This window comes from Lutjanus erythropterus, chromosome 16 (genome assembly GCF_056507025.1).
Source record: "Lutjanus erythropterus isolate fLutEry1 chromosome 16, fLutEry1.hap2, whole genome shotgun sequence".
NCBI classification, from domain to species: Eukaryota; Metazoa; Chordata; class Actinopteri; order Lutjaniformes; family Lutjanidae; genus Lutjanus; species Lutjanus erythropterus.
Genome location: NC_139332.1, coordinates 19587228 through 19608496, shown reverse-complemented (window position 1 = coordinate 19608496; position 21269 = coordinate 19587228). Strand labels below are relative to the sequence as shown.

General features: G+C 41.3%; 1 protein-coding gene across 4 annotated transcripts in view; it reads left to right on the top strand.

The window, feature by feature from the left end:
- Window positions 1-1054: 1054 nt before the first annotated feature.
- The window catches only part of runx1t1 (RUNX1 partner transcriptional co-repressor 1), an 84011-nt gene continuing 63796 nt past the window's right edge, over window positions 1055-21269 (top strand). Inside the window, exon 1 of one of the 4 annotated variants that reach the window (XM_084738534.1) lies at window positions 1055-2203. In XM_084738534.1, the coding sequence (XP_084594660.1) occupies window positions 2176-2203 (28 nt within the window). In that variant the 5' untranslated portion in view covers window positions 1055-2175. The remainder of the gene's footprint in view (window positions 2204-21269) is intronic. The other 3 variants (XM_084738532.1, XM_084738531.1, XM_084738530.1) reach the window with 3 other exon arrangements.

Here is a 21269-nt window from a genome sequence, read left to right as displayed (position 1 = left end):
CGAGTTGTAAACGTAGCTTCTGCTCTGTGCTTTCACTGGCTCTGCGGGCGAGATGACTTCCAGATGGTCCCGGGAAAGTGTTTGCCTTAGGTTACTGCAGGCCAGCCTGCCTGTGCCTTTTTCAGCTGAGGAAAAGATAGAGATACAGTCTGTGTGTGTGTGTGGGTGAGTTCAAACATGCATCATGCAGTTCTACTTTTTGTGTGTGCGCGCACACACACACACACACACACACACACACACACACACACACACACACACACACAAAAGCCAACCACCTCCTCAAGCACTCAGCTGGCTGGTTCTTGTCCATGACACTCCACTGCTGTCTATGAGAGGGGTTCTCAAAGCAGGGTCCATGGACCATTAGGGTTCCATTAGGACACTCCAGAGGGTCCAAAATAAAAATAGATGAGTAAACTAATTTATTCTATGTAGCTGAATGGATAGGCATGAGTATTTCAATGTTTAGTATACAGTACTTAGGAAGAAGGTGCAGATAACACCACTGAAAGAATCTACTTGTAGTCTTTATTTTGAGCAAAAACACATTCCAAACTTTATCTACAGCAATATGAGGTTTCATCTGTTAGAGTAAGACAAATCAAGTGGCTATCTTCCAAAGTTACCACCTTTTTTGTGCAAAATTCCCGTTCAGTGGCTGATTTCACCGAGCATGGCTGCTTCGAATCCCGGCTGGACACTATTTGTGATTCCGCCAGTAGTACCGCGGCCCGTGTCAGAAGTGTCACGGAAGGAGCTGTCCACTCCGCTCCCTAGAGAAGAAGTCAAATGTAGGAACGGCATAAAGAGTCAATTTCAAAAATAAAATACCCTGTGCAGACGTTACACAACTGACACAGACTCACTGACAATTATTAACAGTCAAATACCAACTGCACTTTGAAGGAACAACCGCTAACTGATTCCATGCAGTCCACACAGATCTGATGTTTTCATCTCCTCAGGGGACGTTTAGTCAAATGTAAAAATTTAGTAAGACAAACTGTCATATTCAGACCCATCACTTCTGTATTAAGTGCAGCCATTAGTGACAAGAGAAACAAGTAGTGAGCATGCAGATTGCAAACCCCTTGTCTCCCTCTTCTCTTCCAAGTGTGCAGGAGAGCTTAAAGTGGCTGCAAAACTCACAAAAATGCAGGAGTGTTTGGATTGTCCATTCTGGGCTACTGTAGAAACATGGTGGCTCAACATGGCAGCCTCCACGGAAGAAGACCCACTCAATCTAAGATAACGAAAACATACCAGTTCTTGTTTTCAGATGATTATTCCCTGATGAAAACACACTTATATAATATAATATTCGATTTCTGTCATTTTCTCAAATCTAGACACTGGACCTTTAATCCTTCACTAATATGCGATGACACACATTCTGTCTCGCCCTTGGATAAAATCCTCAGGGGTAGATAATCTCCCTGGGAGCCCTTGACGTGAAAAAGCTTTGGGAGCCAGTGGCACAGTAAAAACACTTCGACTTGACCTGACCCTGCGTTTTTCCAACCTGTTTTAGGACACACACAGATGCTGCTGCTGGCTGCTCGGCTGCTGCCCAGTCGCCGCCTCCTCCTCCTCAGCAGCTTCAGTCCCGCCCACCGCCACCTGGCTCTGCTGCGCACCGCCGACTGGAGGCAGAGTGCCGCTACTCCTCTCCTCTTCCCCACTGACACGGAGAAAGAAGCAGAAAACAAGGAGCCCCGTGACCGAGGGTGTGTGCATGAATTCTCCTCGTATTCACAAAACACGATTTGTGCGAGCCAGACCGACTCGACGTTTGAAGGATTTTGGAGGAAAAGTGGGAAAGACGAGTGCCCTGCGCACTATTACTGCATCCTCCCTCTCCATCTCTGTCTCCTCTCTCCTCCTTCTCTTCTCTTGCCTCTGCGCTTTTTACACTCCCGGCTCTCCCATCCTGAACATCCACACTGACTGATCACTTATTGCGAGGCGTGAGCTGAACCTTCTTCTTCTTTTTGTCGGAGTTTGAACCTCATTTCCCAGCTGCTGGAAGTATACACCGCAGAAGCCGCGGAGAGCTGGCCGGACTCTGTAGCAGCTTTCGTCCTCCCGATACGAGCGGATCATCGAGGAGGGGACCCTGCGCGGAGTCAAAAGGACTGGAAATTATTTAGCCCTCTCACATCAACGTACCGCATGGTGGGAATTTCTGCCTCTTTTCAGTGTAAGTGGCCTCTTTCTTACTATAGTCTATTTCCCTAATAACGCCTTGGCTTGGAGTGTTTTTGACCTTATATAGACATGTGTGCGCAAAATTAAGAGGAGAAAAATTTGAAAAGGCAGCTGATACAACTTGACATTTATGATTTGTGCTTTGTTTTATTTATTTGAATAAAGCATGGTGCCTTAGAATAACAGATGTGAAGCGAATTGTGCAAAAACCCACCGTGCATATAGTCAACAATTAGATTTTTTGCTTTAAATATTTGTTTTTGTTTTATTTTTATTGCCTGAGATGATAAAGCAAACGCAGAAGCGAACAATGCGTGTTGTGCTGTGCGTGATAGTGTATGTTATGGTTACAAACACATTTGATTCTAATGGACCAGAGGCTGAGCAGTGAACATTGATTTTTCTTTTAATGAATTTACAGCCATTAAAGAAATTGGAGTTGAAGATCGACTATATATCCAAACATTACATCCTATCAATTAAAATTCAGAACATTAAAATACAGAAACTATTATTGTACCTTAACGGACAACGAGTAATTTATTCATTTTTGTGTTATCAGAGGAAGAATTAGCTCCGTTTGTTTAATCAGTGACACCAACCTGCAGCTGTCTCCGTCTCAGTAAAAAGCAGATATCATTTCATGAGCTTGTACGCAGGATGGGGAGTTGTTTTCGGGCAACAGGCAACTTGAGATCACGGATGAAGTTTGGTGACTTCCTTTCGATCTTGTCGTCACCTTTTTCTGGGGGCGAAGCAGCAATCACATCAGCGAAAAAAACCTGCAGAAAGCGTGAACACTCAGACTTTAGTTTAACAGGTTTACAGCGAGGAGAGTATCACCTCTCTTCAGTACGGGATAGTCAATAATGTGCCACGGAGCGCAGAGAGCATGCACGTTTTTACATCAGAAATTTAATGAAGTCCTTTCTCGATATTACTGAACCTGCTGGCAAATTTTCACTAGTTTCTAAAAGAAATAAATTAATATTTTGCCATAAATCATTTTATTCAGATAAATTGGTTGTTGATGTTTTCAGTTTCGGTGGAAAGCTGTTTTTGGATGCATCCCTCAGTATTTAGTGCAGATCCTCTCCTCCTGCTCCCTCCTCGCTTCAGACTTTGTATTTCAGAGTTTGCATTTGAAAACATCCTCCGGAGCTCTGTCACAACTGTCAAACGCATATTCTCAAATCCATGTGAAGTTTCCATCTCCACCCGCTGCGACTTTGTCATCATCATAACCTTTAAGCGCAAGAAAAAAAAAACAGAAGCAGATTCTTTTTTTTTAATGGAGTGGCGTAGGGTTGAAATTAAAGGGTTTGGGCTATATTTTAAGTCCAGTGGGAATCTTTTCCCCCGACTGGGAAAAGAGCAGACATGCGGGTTGTAGGGAGGGAGGCTGCTGGGGCACAACCTGCTGTCGATGCCGCGACTGTTCTCACGGCTCGGATTAAAGAGGGAGGAAAATATCTCCTGGAAACCCACAGAGCTTTGGACATTTTTTACGCATGCCAAATAGTCCCCATGCAAAGCTTTGGAGGCATGCAAGAGAGTGATTGTTAACTCCCCTCAAACCCAAGTTAAATACTATATAGTAGGTAAAAGGGAGAATTGTTTGTGTGCATTTTGCAAGAAAAAAAAAAAACAGTAGGGGAGACTGGGGTTAATTGTAACATGCTTAATTTCTGCAGTCAGAAACTGTTTTTGAGGTTGACTACAAACCTACTTTTAGATGTACAGTGTTTTTCTTCTACTATCTAAAGTTTGGAGCACAGTAAAAATACATTTGCATGAATTATCTACAGGTTGTTGATTAAAGCTTAACATGAATAAACTATTCTAATTAAGGTGTTGCTAGGCAAGATTTTATCATGGCTACAAGATGGGAGCAATCGCAGCACTGTGTTACAATTGGCCCTGAGCCACATGGCCCAGTGAAATGTTTATCTGTGTTGACATACTTTTGATTTTTCACATAATTTAAATGTAAACTTATTATTAACTCAATTCAAATAATTATAAATCTAGTTGCAGCTACAGTAGTTTGCTTTGAATGCATACAATGTCTGACATCTAAAAAAACAGAACCTATAAAATCAAAACTTAAGTAACATTATTAGATACATCAGCAGTAATGTGATTACTTCGAGGTGTGCAGTTGCCCCAACGACTGCTACGATTAACCCCACAAAGAGGGCAATTTTAATACTCTGACGTCTTGCATTAAATTCAATATTTATTTTATTAGTGTTTTTTATTATTTGCATATATGACTGGGACAATGCACAGCTCCTTAGCTTTACCAGAGTTAGCTACAAGCTCATTTTCATCTGTAGTTCCTGAGCAGGAAACAGAGAATAACATCTCTGCTAAAAAAAAAAAAAAAGAAAGAAAAGACGAGAAATGCTAACACTGTAGTATAAAAATACATTTACAAGACAGAACATTTTCACAACGACAGTGACAAGATTTCACAACATTTAGACACCACAGCAACAAGAACAAAATTTTACAGCATTAATATTAATAGTCTTGTACTTATCAGTGACACTATATCAATTTTATCATTAATTAGTTCACATATAAATGTGTCTTATATCAAAAGATGACAAGTGTTTCAAGTAGTCTGTGAATTATGAATGAAATGTTAAAATGTTACAAATGCACCTGGTCTCCCCTATATGATTATTTTAAAATAGGACCTCTGTGAATCTGTGAGTATTTTTGTTGGGCTGTTATGATGCAGTTTACAGGATGTTTTTGATTAATTGAAGTGATCCAAATGGAGATTCAGTATTATCAAGTTTTATTAGTTTTCATTATTATTTAATGATACATGCAGTGGTTGGAATTGGTTGCCCTGGCCATCATTTATTGTGTCATCTGTTGTTTTTCCCCCATCTTGAACCACTGGGACTTCCATTAAAGTAGTGACTTGACTGAAAAGACCATTACCTGGAGTGTGTGTGTTTACAGAGATAAAGACAGAGAGAGACAGACGGAGGGAGGGAGAGAAGGAGTAAATGAAAGGTAAACAAAGCTGGTGATGAGGGGAGAGTAAATGATAAGTGCTGTTTGCAGGTTATCACTGTGTTTGTGTGTGCGGTTGTACATGTGTGTGTGTCCGTGCACACTGTATAAACAGGCTTGTATTAACGTTAGCTACTAACTCTCTGTGGTCCGGGCTCTGCAGCATCAGCTAGCACTTCCAGGGGCCATCTGCCCAGCCACCAGCCTGCCTCACACCTGTTCTCCCTCCCCCTCTCCCCCCCCCCCCCCCCCCCCCCCCCCCCCTTCCTCCTCTTCCTCCCAGTTCTCAGGCTATAGGGTCAAATGCATCAGACCGCTGCTCACAGACACGGACATGGCCTTGCAAAAATGATGGCAACCATTTTATTCTGGCTTTCACACACTCACACACACAGAAACACACAAACACTCACATACTCCTGTTTGACAGGTTGAGAAAGTGACGCTGAAAAAGACTGTGTGTGTCGTCTGTCAGTGACACACACAAACACACACACACACTTTAGCTTGATTATGTGCATTTTTTCCTTTAGTGCTTTCTGATGCTAACCACTGATAATAGCTTTCTAGTGGTTTATGTAGCATCCAAACACAGCTTTTAGATCAGAGCCTCAAACAATGAATCACTATTATTTCAAAGGAAAAAAAAAACACTGGTTTTCCCTTTAGCAGAAAGTCATATTGATGCTACGGTGCTATGATGTAATTACAAAGCATTTCTTTTAAGTATGACACAGAGGCGTTTGGATGCAGTCCAGGTTTTCTATACAGTGAATAAGTGATGATGACTCAACAGAGTTAATATGCTGGCTACATCATGAAGCCCCCCTGCGTACTTCTGTATCAGCTGGGAGGCTCTACTTTCTCATGGCTATACAAATATTCTTCCACCAAAAGGGAGAAAATTTGAGCACAAAACGATCAGTTAAATCATCTATCTTTTTTTTTTTTCCAAATCAGTTTTGTCAGTTTAGATTCTAGTCTGCAGATCACAAGCTTCTTCATTTAATGACTGGAAACACTATAGGTTATAAATGATGTATGCTCTCAAGTAGGGCTGCAACTAACGATTGTTTTAATTATCGATCAATCTGCCATTTTTTTATTGTAAATCGAAATTCTAAATCGAAAATCGATCACCAGTTCTCTCAGTATTTTTTTTTTCTCTCACTTTATCAGTTAGTGGATGTCTGCTTGCTACATTAAGAGTTTCTGCAGATTTCAACACATTAAAATAAAGACTGTTTGAGACCTTTTTAAGACCATTATAAATGTCATTTAAGACCTATTTCAGGACCATAGAAGCAAAAAAGCACATGTGCCATTTGCATTGGTGTTTATTGGTTCAGTGTTGGCCTTGTTTGTAACTGTTACAGCATTATCAATACAGTTCATATCAAAATTGTATTTTAACAAGGCATTTTAAGGTCTAAAATTCTTAGACTTATATTTAAGACCTGCAGAAACCCTGTGTATAATTAAGATTATGGAACAAGTGAACTGAGTTGAGTTCAGTCTGTAGGGATTTTTGATATATCACTCAATGAAAAACAAGAAAAACATGCAATGTTCATTACTTTGGTTTTGTTTTCAAACAATCAAACAAACCCCAGTAACTGTCAATTGCATAAATGCGTCTGAAGATAAAGATGACACTTGATGGAGTGTTTTGAAATACGGACAGGTTGCATTTGAGGCTAATGTGCAGTCAGGGGGCAAATGTCAGCAGCAGAATTGGATACTAAAACCACTGTTCCGTGCACTCCTTCAAGATGTATAGATCTGTTCTGATTATTCAGAGCTGTCTCTTACCAAGTCCCAGAGTGAATTATAGATGGAATCTGTGTGTGTGTGTGTGTGTGCAGGCACGTATATAGACACACGCACATGCCCTTGTAGATCGATAGGCCCATTGATGGTTATCAGCGAGAGGGCAGTTCTCTTCACTGCTTATTGAATTTCATCACCCATGAAAGAGCAGCAGTGGTATAAAAGGAGTGCGTGTGTGTGTTTCTAAGGTTGTATATGTGGGGTGTGTGTGTGTGTGTGTGACAGAGAGAGAGTGTGCAGGCTCTCCGGCAGGCATTCACAAAAGCAAGAGGTCTTTGTTTTATTGTAGTTGTGAGTTGGCCTTTACAGGGGCTTATTTAATGTCAAAGTCAACAGTGAGCACTACAAACTGATTTTATTGGCCTTGTTCGTATTTTTACTCCAGATAACATGAGACTTATAGGGCGAGTGGAGAAGAGGCCAACAGGGCACAGTCGGGCAATTCATCAAGTTTCATGGACGATGTTAATTCTTCATAGGTTTTTACACTTGAAGACATTTAGGAAACAAAAGGGAAATCATATCAGTTCCTGAGTACGACCGAAGCTGACTTCTTCTTCTTCTTCCCAGTGTGCACCAACTGGAATTTCAACATTGATTTCTAGCTGAATTCAGTCAGAAGGTCTCAGCCTTCTTTTCACCCTCTTTTCAGCCAGCTAAAAATGTGTGTCACAAAACAGAAATTTGTTTAATCGGTCTGATCAGTTGTTCAGCTGTGGGCTGAAACAGAGACGACATTCATCAGTGTAAAGACATTTCTCCAAAGTCATTGGTGAAATCTGGTCTAGATGAAGAGATGTCAACGCTTTTAATGTTTCATATTAAATGCCATAACATACAGAACAATATAGGCTTTGTGCTGCTGAAGTTTCCAGGACACTGTAATGGGAGAATTTGTCTCTGTTGCAAATCCTGGTGAAAAGTCATTCACTTTTCAACCTGTTCTGAACACGATATCTCAACAATGCCTTGACAGAATTTCTTCAAATTTTGTACAAATGACTCTCACTTGGACCAAAAAAAGACTTGATTAGATTTTGGTGGTTGAAGGTCAAACATCAAGGTCATCTCTGGAATACCTGCAAGGAATCTCTTCAGTTTTGAGACAAACATCCACACTGACTCAAAGATGAAGTGATTAGATGTTGGTGGTCGAATGTCAAGGTTACTGTGACCTGACATAACATGTTTATGGCCATAACTCAAGAATACATGTGACAAAATTTAACACAAATGTCTAATAGAATGAATGAATGGTCATTTTATATTTTGCATCCAGTAGGTCAAAGGTCAACTTCACTGTGACATCATAATGTTCAGCTCTCTGCCCTCCTCTGTAAAAATAGTGAAGACAGCATGTTTCTCACTGGAATTGATAAGCTGAAATCATACATGTCAATACAGTGATAAAAATACACTTAATACATTTTAATTAATTCCTTTAAAGTCCTCAACACACATATGATATGAGTCTGGACAGACATGGTTGTAAACTGCAACTTGACCGGTTGGCGGAGGCACACAGCCGCGAGGTGGTAATTCTAGTTTAAACATTTTTTCAACTGAAAAATGCTCCCTGGGTTCCTTTCCTCAGCTGAGACAGAGACAGCTGTCCTAGCAGTGTCGTTAAAGACGGACAGCTGGGAAATGTAGTTTTTCAGTTGTTTAGGTAGACAGCTCACTGTATCTACATTATAGTTCCTAGAATAAAACACACTGATAGACGTGCGGGACAACATGAAGACAAACACACACACACACACTCTCCCTCTCTCTCTCTCTGTCTCTCTCTCTCTCTCTCTCACACACACACACACACACACAGTGCTTTCTCAGTCTTCTGTATATAGACTGGGATTGAGTTGCTAATTAACTTCACTTTCTCAAACTGTATCGCACACAGGCAGACTGCCACACACGTACACACACACACACACACTCACACACACGCACACACACACAGAATCTCTCTCTTAGGCTCCTTCTCATGATGTCTTCCCCTCGCGCTCTGTCTCTCTCTCTCCCACTGTTTATTTTCCTGCCTCCATCTGGAGTCGGCTGATATTGTAATCGCCCTAATGCACATTGCCTTCCCCTCACACACACACACACACACACACAAACACGCACAACACACACATACGTACAATGTGCCATCCTGACAAGCCCCTTTTCTTATTCCAAAAGATAAGCCACTGGATGTGATTCTGTGACTGTGTGTGTGAGTGTAAGTGCACATGCAGGTGTCTATACGGTGTGTCTAATGAATACAAAAGGACACACACAAAAGTGTGTCTCCTCCTGCACTCCTGCCAAAGGTAACCGTATTGAATAGGCACTTCTTAGTGATGTGGAGCGGCGATAATGTGGCCGAGTGAAGATGTTACCCGTTATCGCTCACCTCCTCGATATTCACCTGTCACCCAATTTACATTTAAAAATTAGACACAAGAGAAGGGAAAGGGGTGGTAGAGGAAGTGTGTGTGTGTGTGTTTATATCCGTGTGTTTTCATGTCTATTGTGAAGGTTTGTATGAAAAGGAAACGTGTGTACGTGTGTGGGCACATGTGGAAAGAGATTACTGCACTGCCATCTCTAATGGCTTTTGTTTTGTGATTCAGGAGAGGTTTGGGGATGTTAGAAGGTGCACACACACACACACACACATGCACACACGCTTGCACACAAATGGGGAGGACACACAGACAGACAGGTTTGATTGATGGCGAGTATGAGCTGTGAAACTGTGCGATTAGGAGCCTTTTTTCTCTCTGGTTCACGAGAGGACGACTGTTGAAGAATGGACCAGCTTGCTTTGCTACCAGTCCATAAAACCTGACCATAAAAGTCTTTTTTTTTTTTGTCCTTGTGTGTGTGCGTGTGTGTGTGAGAGAGAGGCTGAGAGGTGGGCGCAGACAGACAGCTCTTAAAACAAACAAACAGGCAAGCAGAAAATCAGACAAATTGACAAAGAAAGAGACAAAGAAAGAGGAACTAGGGGAGAAAGAGGGAGCGTGAGGGTGGGGAGAAACCTCACCTCAGCTCCGTCATGCTTTAGCGGTTTTAATCACCTCAACCGAGGTTGCTTCCTCCATAAAAATTCTACATTGTTAACGTTAACCTGCATGAGCATGTGAAAATAATTCTCTTTCTACCCTTCTGAAATGGTTTCTTTAAAAAAAAAAAAAAGACATAATTTACGATCGCCATCCCTGCTTATCAGCTCGGATAGCCCCGATGTTTGATTTACAGCTCGGTTCTCTCTCATTAATTTTGATGTATGGATTTGGACGGTACACTTTATGAAAAGGGCAGCCGCTGGAGTGCAGCCCCGGCTAGCCTGGTAAAAAGAAGTGTAATTAAGATCAGCAGACAGGGAGAAGGAGAAAGACAGAGAAGCGCGGATCAATAGATGCAGACAGTGGACCCTCTGTTTTTTTTCCTCCTCCGAGTATTGACGTGTTCAGTCAATTACAGCCAGAGAGAGAAGGTGGAGAGAGACGGGGAGTGTGTGTGTTCAGATGTGTGCGTTAGCAGATGGGAGCATGCGTTTGTTCACATACTGTTAATGTCTACACCTGATTAAATCATGGTTCTAACTTTAAATTATGTGGCACCAGACTCTTAAACTACCTTAAAATTAAGAAAGATTAAATCAACTTTAAAATTGCACTTGAGGACAGTTAACTAAAATGGCTGCCTTTTTGAGATGGATTGATTAAATAATAAAGTTCCTCAAAGAAAGTAAATGGACTCAACCCAAGTGAGTTTTATGATGTGCCTCCCTTGTCCTTACTGTGCTGTTGTCTGTTTTTCTTCTTTCAGTTATTAGGGTAAGCAAGCATCTCCGCACTGATTAAACTCAACCACTTTAATTTTGATTTACATCAATAAACTTGGATTTACTGAACAGATATCAGTTATACATTGTGCAACAGTTCTGTGCTAAATGCTAAATCTGAATTTCTTCATTTTAAACCCTGTTTTGCAAAACATTGATTAAGACTAATCTCAGATTCAATGAATCTTTGGTGTTGAAAGCCAGACTTTATTTGTGTCAGTACATGAGTTTATGTATGAGTGGGTGCAAACAGCCAGCACACATCTGCGTTTAAGATGCGTTTCTTTAATATTCATAATAAAATTCAGTTGACAACTGCGGGCTGGACACATGCACTGTCGTTTTAGGACTTCCAGTTGTTCCAAGCCTTTTATCTACCATCAGCGGACACAACTAAATCATTGTTTCTTCTCTTTGCTGGTTAAAATCACACCACTGCAGCCAAATAATGAGGCCCTTTTCTTTTGTGGTTGAATTTGACTTGCATGATGGGTATTGTAGGAGGAGAGGGCTTCCAGCTGTTGTCAGTTAGTGTCACACACAAACAGGGAGACGGGACAATGGGACGACGGCCGCTCGCTCCGTCCGATTGTCTTGTTGTCAAACCGACAGCAGGTGCCTCAAATGATAAACGCAGAGTGTCAATTATTTCGAGGAAGGGCCATTTCAGAAATTGGTTCAAAGAGAAAGAGGGAGAGTGGCAGTGGAGACAGTGGGGGTTACATAAAGAAATGGAAGGAGCTGGTTCATTTTCCCAAAATGGGGCCAAGTAAAAGCCTCATTTTGTTTAACTTCTAGTGCATCCTGTCCCCAGCGTTCCTCTCCCTACATGCCCAGCCCCCCCCCTCCCCACCCATCTCCATCCAGCCTGAATTGTTGCCCGCCACCCCGCTAAGTGTTTGTGTGCTCACAGTCGATACAGTCTTTGCCGGGAACAAAATTACAGTCCATTTTATCTCAACAAAAATGATATTTGATGGCATTTCCACCTCCCAAAAAAGAAGATTATGCTTAGAATAATCATACTGAGTGGGTTTTTTCCTTAAAGGGGAGAAAAAAAAGTCTTGGTTTTCTCACTGAAAATGGTGGTTAAGTTAAAAAAAAAAAAAAGGCGTGTGTGTGTTTGAGGATTAGGTGTGAGGCTGTGTATCAATGAATAGACAGATCTCGAGAGCTGTCTGAAAAATTACGGTTTTAACTAGACCAATAAAGGGGTTTTTGGCTTGTCCCCATGGGAGACCCCTTTTTGGTTCCTGGTAAAAACCTCCACCCTTTCAGAGAGTTCTACCTAGAACCCAACTCATCTGTGAAAGGTTCCACCCAGAACCTCCGTATGAGATGTTTTACAGAGGACATTTATGTGTTGTAATGGTTCCATGGTTCCACCTAAAACCTTCCATGAGGATTCTATCAAGAACCTTTCAACTTCTATCTATCTATCTATCTATCTATCTATCTATCTATCTATCTATCTATCTATCTATCTGTTTATCTGTGTATCTGTCTGTCTGTGACTGTCTGTCTGTCTGTCCGTCTGTCTGTCTATCTATGTCTGCCTCTGTGTCATCTGATATACATTCATGACCCCAGCTGGTCTTATGGATTTGCGATTGACAGCCCTTTCATCAAAGCATCTGTTCTTCCCCTCTGTCGTACTCTCACCATATGGACATGTCATCCTCAGCTGCGCGTTTCATAGTAGCGTAGATGATGTGTCTCCATGGTAACCAAACTCCACTTTTAGAAATATGATATGAATTATGTTTTTTGGCCCCGTGTGTGCAGGATCTACACACACTGGTGTCTGTATCTCAATGTACCTTGACATTTATTGTGTTTCATATCGGGCTCGACGGTGGACTTGTGTGAAGACTCGACGCTGCGGCGCTCTCTCTGAAGTTTTATGGCTCCTACAGTGTTCGACCGTGTTTGTCTTCCCTACATGATAAAGCCATTTGTGGAAGAATCTGAGGTTTTTCCAGGATTTAAACAGCTCCAGATTGCGGCGAAACTCTTTAGTCCTGGTAACGCTGGGAGAAGACGCAGAGCACAGGAGGGAGAAGGGCTCTCACGGAGCAATAAAAATCCAGGAGAGAGCATAAATCCATCTCCCCTTGTAAGGTCCGAAATTTTTTTGCAGATGTTTCAAGATGTTTGGCCCAAGTGACGGTAATTTCTTGCCCATCTGTCTTCTCTCCTCCCCCTATGTCTCTTTATCAACATCTGGTTTTCGGTGCGGCAGGGAAACAAGTATCCTTTATAAGCCAAGGGTTCCCAGTTCCCCTCTGCTTGTGCTATTAACTTAGCCTCAACTACTGCTCTCTCTCTGCACACACATATTCACATGTGCTAACCATTAGAAAGTCATACCATTCAGAAAATGTAATAACTTTCAGTTAGAGGGGGAGATAAAGTATTTTGGCTTTTTTTTTTGTTCTCTCTTCACTTTTTCCATAACTGCAAAGAATTTGGGGTTCTGGTTTTTATGCCTCCCCTGTGAGAGGACAAATTACTGCCGAGCTGTTATTTTGAGGATGCTTTAGTGAGAGGAAAGCCCCTTCCCCTTCAGCTTTTGAGTAGGACCCTTGGGTCTCCGTCTGCACCTCTACTGCACATTGAGGAGTGAAGAGTGTAAAGCTGCCACTCGTGGTGCTGGGATCAGAGCTGTATCGCATCAGCTCACTTGTAGGAAGAAGAAGACATGTTTATATGGGAATGAATTTTGCTGCACACTTTAGCAGTGCAGCAAAGCTAAGATCTTAATTTGCTATTTCCTCTTTGGCAATATTAAATTGTCCACATAATAATTCACAGCTGCGCAGGGATCACGTATTGTGGCGCAGCTGCAACTTTATGTTTGCGAATTTAACCATCTCGCACACACACACACACACACACACATCTACAAAGAGACACACAGGTGTGCACTCACAAAATCACTCTCACACGCTCAGACAGTAAGAAGTTGAATATGCAGACAAAGACGTGCTGCTCAACACCATATGGCAGGGCTGTCAATCTAAAATGAAGCATGCAGTGCTCTGTGTGTGCCATGTAAGGTGTTTGATAGGGTGAGCAGTGTTTTGAGAGTTTTATAGCATGTCTCACACACGTAACACACGAGATCGCAAATACTAATTTCTGCCTCTGTATCTTTTTGTGCATGAACACAACATACACACACTCTCAATCCATCACATACCCTTGTCCTACTTTTCGTCATTTAGCGGTTTAACAAAAGCATGCTGAGCTCATTGTTACTGCCAATTATGTTCTATTAAATCAGTGTTGTTACTGTAACACAACACAGCCTCATAGTTTTGTGAAATGAGCATTAACAGTAAAATGCAGCATGGAAATACTTTGTGAGACCACAGCGAGCCATTTTTACCAGCTCGACAGAGTGAAGGGTTTCCCTAAACATTAACATTAAGCAAGTAAAGCTGAGCTGCAACGATTCGATCAAAAGAAAACTAGTTGCCAGCTATTGTTTCAGTCATCTTTCAAGCAAAAATGTCAAACATTTCCTGGTTCACATTTCTTAAATGTTTGTATGACAGTAAATGAAGAGTGTTTGGGTTTGAACTGTTGGTTGGACAAAAGAAGCAATTGGAAGATGTCACTTTGGACTCTGGGAAATTGTGGTGAGCATTTGTTGTTTTCAAGTTTTGGACATTAGGTAGGTAGGTAGCTCTTTATTTATCTATGTGGGGACATTTTGGCCTCATAATAACAGAGATATAAAGAGACAGGAGAAAAGTATATTAGATAAGGAAAATAAATACTGGGCAGTAGTATTAAGATACTAACAATACTATGACAACAGTGTACACAAATGTACATAGTAAAGTATAAATTAATATTTATTAAGTTAAAAAGTGTAGAATAATGCAAGCAATGTATAGACTGTATGCATCAATAAAACTGAAAGTGTGAAATGTGCAAAACAGTGCAAAAATATAAAAAAGCGGCCCATATGTATAGTTATTATTAGTATGTATAAAACACAGCAGTCCACATGACTTAGACTAAAGGATTACTTGCTCAATCATGAAAATAATTGACAGATTAGTTGGGGTACTTCTAAAACTATAATGTTTTTTTTTTTTTTTTGTGGCTAAGTAGCAAAATCATGTGCAGGCAAATCTGCATCAGTCCTACCGCACGCACAGGCTCTGTACTTGAACATAACAAGTCTTTGGTTTTGCCACTTTGCCCAAGGCTAAAAGACACAATCACACACATGTACCCACACGCGACAGATGCCCCTAACTGCCAGAGACACTAATGCATTAGTCGTGCACTGCCCCGGGCTTTTGCCTGCTAGGACAATAACAAGACTAAGTCACCAGCTGATCAGGGGTGGCGGCGACACACACACACACACACAATGGTTGAAGCACATGTGTGTGTTTACTCTGATCCCATGTTTGTTTACCATTACCATATGAAAGGGATTACACTTGTAGCCAAATTGTATTCAGCTGGGTTTAATGATTTAATACACATTTACCTGTTGTCTGCTTTCATACAACTCATCTGATTTTTAATCAGAAATGTTTGAATATGTCAGTAATTTAAGTGGTTTTGGTGAAATAAGCATATTATGTCTGTGTTTGCAACCGCAGTGTCACTGAAAACCATCTGTTTGTAGGAAATAGAGTGTTGAGATGAGGACTGAGTCTGTTGTTTGCTGCTTTTGTGTCTTGAAGACCTCTGTTTGCTCACTGGGTTGGATGTGTACGTGAGCAGCATGTGTGTATGTTGGGGGCGGGTGGCATTCATGGGGAATTGATTGCAAAAGGATTAGATTGTGATTACGAGCAGAAAGTAGAGACTGGGGATGGAGGAAGGTGACTGGGAACAAGGTGAGAGGTGTACGAGAGGTGTGACGAGATGGGAAAGAGATGAAGATTTGTTTCAAAATAAGATATCCATCATATCAGTGGTGCAGATGTCACTGCTAGAATGAAACTGAGATATAAACATCTGAAAATTTTGAATAAATTGAGGACACAGACTGTCCAGTGACCAGTGGGAACGATCCAAAATTAGATTCACCATTTTCACGCAGTGGCCATTTTTCTCTGACATCATGCTCAGGGTGGGAAGGCTGTTATCAAAAGCCTCATGTGTCCCTCATGTGTCAAAAGGATAACGTTGTACTGCTAAGTTTTATAAATGTGCAAAATCGTACAAACTGTTGTCATGTCAATAACATTTAATAACCCATTATCTACTGTTAGACAACAACTAACATTAGCATTAACCGCCTATTAGCTAACATCACCGTTTGATAGTGTTAGATGATACAAGTGTCACGTCAGATGAACATGGCTGCCGTGTGAATATGGTGACTTCATGTGTTTTGAAATAAAAACCAGATTATTAGGCAGGGTTAGTGAGGTCTGTGTGTTTGTGGCTCTGATGTAAGCCTGTTTGTCTGCGCCAGTTGGAGAACAAGACCCCGAAAATGGGGAAGTGGGAAACAGAGAGAGAGAAGAGGGACACATTTGTGAGTGACTATAAACCGCTGGAGACCGACGCCAGAGGCCACAGAGTTGAGCAGCAGAAGGAGCTGGAGGTAGTGACAAGACAACAGAATGAAAAAGAGGAGAGAGAAATACTCCGCACAAGATGTTAAACAACACTTATGGGTTTCCAAATTGCTGAGCTTCAGCTTTCAGACCTCTAATGTGTTTTTGAGATTCTCTGTCTCTCTTTTAGACAGCCACTAATGCTAAACTGCCTCAACGCTGGCAGCTTTTCAGCATTTTGGGGGAAAAATAACATATGAAATCAGTCAACCTATATTTAACTAGTCCATGTCAAGGAGTTCACACAACAAGTCTTAACCACAGCTACATGCAAGCTGCAGTATACACTATATATAGCCGCTCTACTGTAATAGAAAATTATAGTGCAACAGGGGATTAAGAGGTTTGGGGAAAAAAATGCTGTATTCATGGTATGTGGCAGAAAGCTTGTAAAATGTGACACAGCCTGCAGCTAAAAGAACTTCTTGCTTTTCAGATGATTGCCAGTGTGGGGCCGCCTTATTTAACCAAGATGGATAGAGAGGCTTACAGATTTTTTTTTTTTTTTTTTTTTTTCAATATGTGAGCAAAGACAACAGCTCCTGCGTGTGGAGCAATTTTAAATGTATCGCTTCTTCTCATTTGAAATGTGCCAGTGTTTTCATTCACACCCTGCAAATTAAATCAGAATCTGGAATATCAATGTGACAGCGTAAGAAAATTAAATTCTGTGAATTCGCAGAACTGAATCTCACTACAGTCCTTCAAAAATGACAGCAACAGTAGGGACTAGAGCTGTCACAATAGCAGAATTTTAAACTTCAATACAATACCTGTGTAAAAAAAAAGAAAAAAAAAAGAAAAAAGATACTTGATATTTCTTTCTATACCACAACAAAAAGGAAAAAGTCCTTGGCACACAAAATGGGATAACTTTTTTATTATTAACCTGCACAGAGTGCTGGTATAAAAAAAATCACTGCACACTGTCTGGTTTTGCGATGCTGCAAGCCAAATTTCAGGCAGGACTGAACTGACATCTTAAATGAGCACTAAGATCATCATTGTTTATATAGCTTCTGTACTTTAGATGTTATAATTAAGAGATACTGTATCTGTTTAAACATTTGGAATCGAAAAAGTACCAATACTTAATCACTATATAATGGACATGTGATGTGTGCACCACATACACAATTTTAGGTATAGATGGATGTAGAACCACAAATACGTGAACACATTCACACACACACGCATGCACTCTGACATCCCTCCATCCCTGCGACAACCATTAATTCTGACTCTGCTGAGTGGTTTTGATTTAGGAAACGTCGTACAGTCTCTCTCTCTCTCCAGTGTCTGAGAACAAGGACACAGCATTTTTTTTTTACCAGCCAGACACACGATCAGTCTGGTTCAGGTCAAAACAGGTGAAGTACATCAGTTACTGAGAAAAGAGATGCTGTACTTTAAAGCACAGATCAAAATGTATAAAAATGCTTGACCCATGTAATATATTTTGTTGAGTTGTGTATTTATATTGTCCCAAATGTTTCCAGCAATGGTCAAACAAAGAGAAATCCATCATTTATTTGTGGTAATAATGTATTTCCTACCAGCCTCCAGTTCCTGTAACTTCCAGGAATACACTGGATAGACCTCCAGGTAATGGTGGATAAGGGGTAGACATGTTACCCTTTGGCTCCCACTCTTTTGGATATTTATACTTTAAACCCCATAATTCTAATTCTAACTTTTTGCAACACAAAGCAACTGACCTAAAGATGAAGTGGCATCCACAAATCAGACAAAGAAAGACCTCATGCCCAAGGATGATATAGCGACTCGCGAAGTTACCATGTTTGCATTAGCCAGTTTACTAGTAAATCAAAAGGCGGCTCCTTCGGAAGAATTAAAGCAAGCCATCTCCACCCTTGAGACTAAAATCGACCTGGTGCAAACACCGGCAGCATATTACTTCTCTGGAGTCTAAGCCACTAGCAATGCTAAGCTAAAGGCCAAATCCACGTACCTAATCCCAAAGTTGTCATAACAATGTCTGCATCACTGGACTCCCAGAGTTGATTGTTGTTTTACAGTAAAGACAACAATTCCCATGATCCTACACTACTTTATGATGTAATTTTGTTATTTTAATGTGACAGAGACTCCCAGCAGCAGAACCTGTATGTGTATTTATTTTAATAGCCACCTGTATGTCAGTTGAAAGAGTTATTGATCACCCTTTATAGTACAACTGCACTATAAGTAATAAGGTAGAAAATCCTCATTCTCTTCCTACTTTCTTTGCCTTTTTCTCTCTTTCCTTTCTGCTGTCTGACATTGTCTCTTTTTCTTTCAGTTACTTCCTCTCTCTCTGTCATTCCAGTGATGACAGCATCACTTTAACGCTCAACTCTCTTTGCGCTGTGTGTTTATTTGTACGTGCATATGTGCGCACATATGTGTGCGGATATATGTCCTTTGACAGTTGAGCGAGTGTATCTGCTCCACTTGTTGTCATGGAAACAGTGGGTATTGGTGTGTCTTTGTGTGTGTGTGTTTCACTGGAGACCCCCAAAATAGAGCAGGGAACAGGTCTGGCCAGGAGGACCGGGGCCACATTCAAACCTCTTTCTCATTTAATTCGCCTTTTCCACTTTTTAATGTTTGTCTCAGTCACACTCTGAGGCTGCTCTGCTTTGACTCACTGTTTGATGCTCCGGGCAGTGTGTGAAGAAGCCAGATAGGACAGTCAGCTTACCCAGGGCAGAAGCCAGGACGGTGGGGTCAGGCCCAGGGCCATTAGTCCCTCCACCACCACCTCCCCTACTCCCCTTCCCTCCTCCATCAACTGTCCTCCATCCGCCTTCCATCCAACAATTTGCTGTTCCAACTTTAATTACCTGAAAACAAGCAAAAACATCCTGGCAGTAGAATGTGTGTGCGTGTTACTGCGTGTGCATGTTTTTTGCACGGGAACAAGACATTTATCTGAACAGCTCAATACTATCTGTCACACACACACACACACACTGTCCCCTCACACACATCCTGACCCCGACCAACCAGCCATCCCCACCCTCCTCCTCTCCCTTGCTCCCTGGGTTCCCATCCTCTGGACTCCCATCCTCCCCCTCCCCCCTCCCAGATTCCTTCTGGTTCCCTTTCTGGTTCCTGACCAGCGGGGCTATCTCTGGATGGCCGGCGGTTCCTCTCATTCTGCCGGCCCATTGTGTGGTGACTTGGGCTGGGCCCTGGGCCCCGGGGGCCGGGAGGGGAGCCAGGAATGGTCTGGTTCCTGTTGCTGTACGAGTTAAAGGAACTGTGGCACCATTTCCATTAGTGCATCATAACTGCTGTGAAACTGATTTCTGGGGCTATTTTCGTGGAAACAGTTACATCCATGTAAGTTGTTTCCCTCGCTTTTTGGAGAGCAGTGGCTTTGATAAGGAGAATCTGGTAGTCTAATTGGATGCCTTGGGTGTTAAAATAACTTAATAACACAATTTGTTCCACAGCTGTTGCAGGACAGATCTGTGTTTTACATGTAGAAAATGCAATGGTTCCCATCATGGTCTGGATTTGACAAGAAAGAGACGGACAAGGGACATTGTAAAGATATTTTCACTAGATAATGCCACTGTCAAAATAATTTTTATTCAACCCTTTTCAAAAGTTAAGGCACTGGTGTGCAGGACGTCATCCATCATGCTTTCAACAAACTGAATTCTTTAAAAATGACTCTTTTCATTGAATACTTACTAATATGGATGCAGTGTTTCTTTAGATTACTTGGTACCTTTGCCCAGACTTAAAGAGATAGATTATTTGTGGTGAGGCTGTATGAGGATAGTCAGTGTATTATTATTAGTTGATGAAGGAGAGAGGAGTACCAGTATGGAAGCTAAGCAATGTGCTGCTGTGTGTAACAAAGCTATTTTAGACACTTATAAAAAAGTCCACCTAAAAAAAAAATTAATAAGTGTGTGCTATATTTAGAATATTTTCACCACTTTACTTGGCTGCCAGACAACTTTCTCTGACAGGAAACCCCCCATTAAAAAGTCCAAATATTGCTCTCTCAAAACCAACCAGCCAAACTCTGTATGTGAAATCAGTAATTTTACTTTGCAGGACACAGGAGTTTTGCTGCCTTGGTCTGTTAGATTTTTTTGTGTTATTGTGTGATTTTGGTGACGCAAAACTGTCCTTTTAAAACACTAAAGCCACTCAGTAACACAAACTAACAGACGAGGCAGTGGTAGACCAGCAACCCCCGTATTCTGCAAGGTAAAATTACTGATTTGGTTTACCACCAGTAAGCGCTGTCTGACTGCAAAGTAAAGCAATGAAAACATTGTAAATATAGCCTATTCTTAAAAGTGATATTAATTTTTTCAGTACATTGCTTAGCTTTCATACTCACACATAAAAAAATCCCTTTAAGAATATGTTAAGGTACAATAAAACATCCTCATTATGTTTGTCACTGAACTGACAATGTGATTAAAACACACAATTTAACACATATATGTCTGCTTTAAACATCTGCACAGTGTCCTCTGGTTCAAAGGAACGCACACATAATTCATCACACGCTCGCAGCCACGATGGTCGTACCTCGTGGCAGCTCTCACTGTGAGCTCAGTCCAGTCTGTGCCTTGTGAGTTCCTCCCTTTGAGACTTCTTGTTGCTCGCTGTGGTGTGTTGAGTGCTACACTAGCTAGTGCACTCGGTTAATTATGACTGCCAAGCCTGGCTGTCACAGTGATTCACTATGGAAAGAGAGAGAGGAAGAGGAGAAGGGAGAGAGA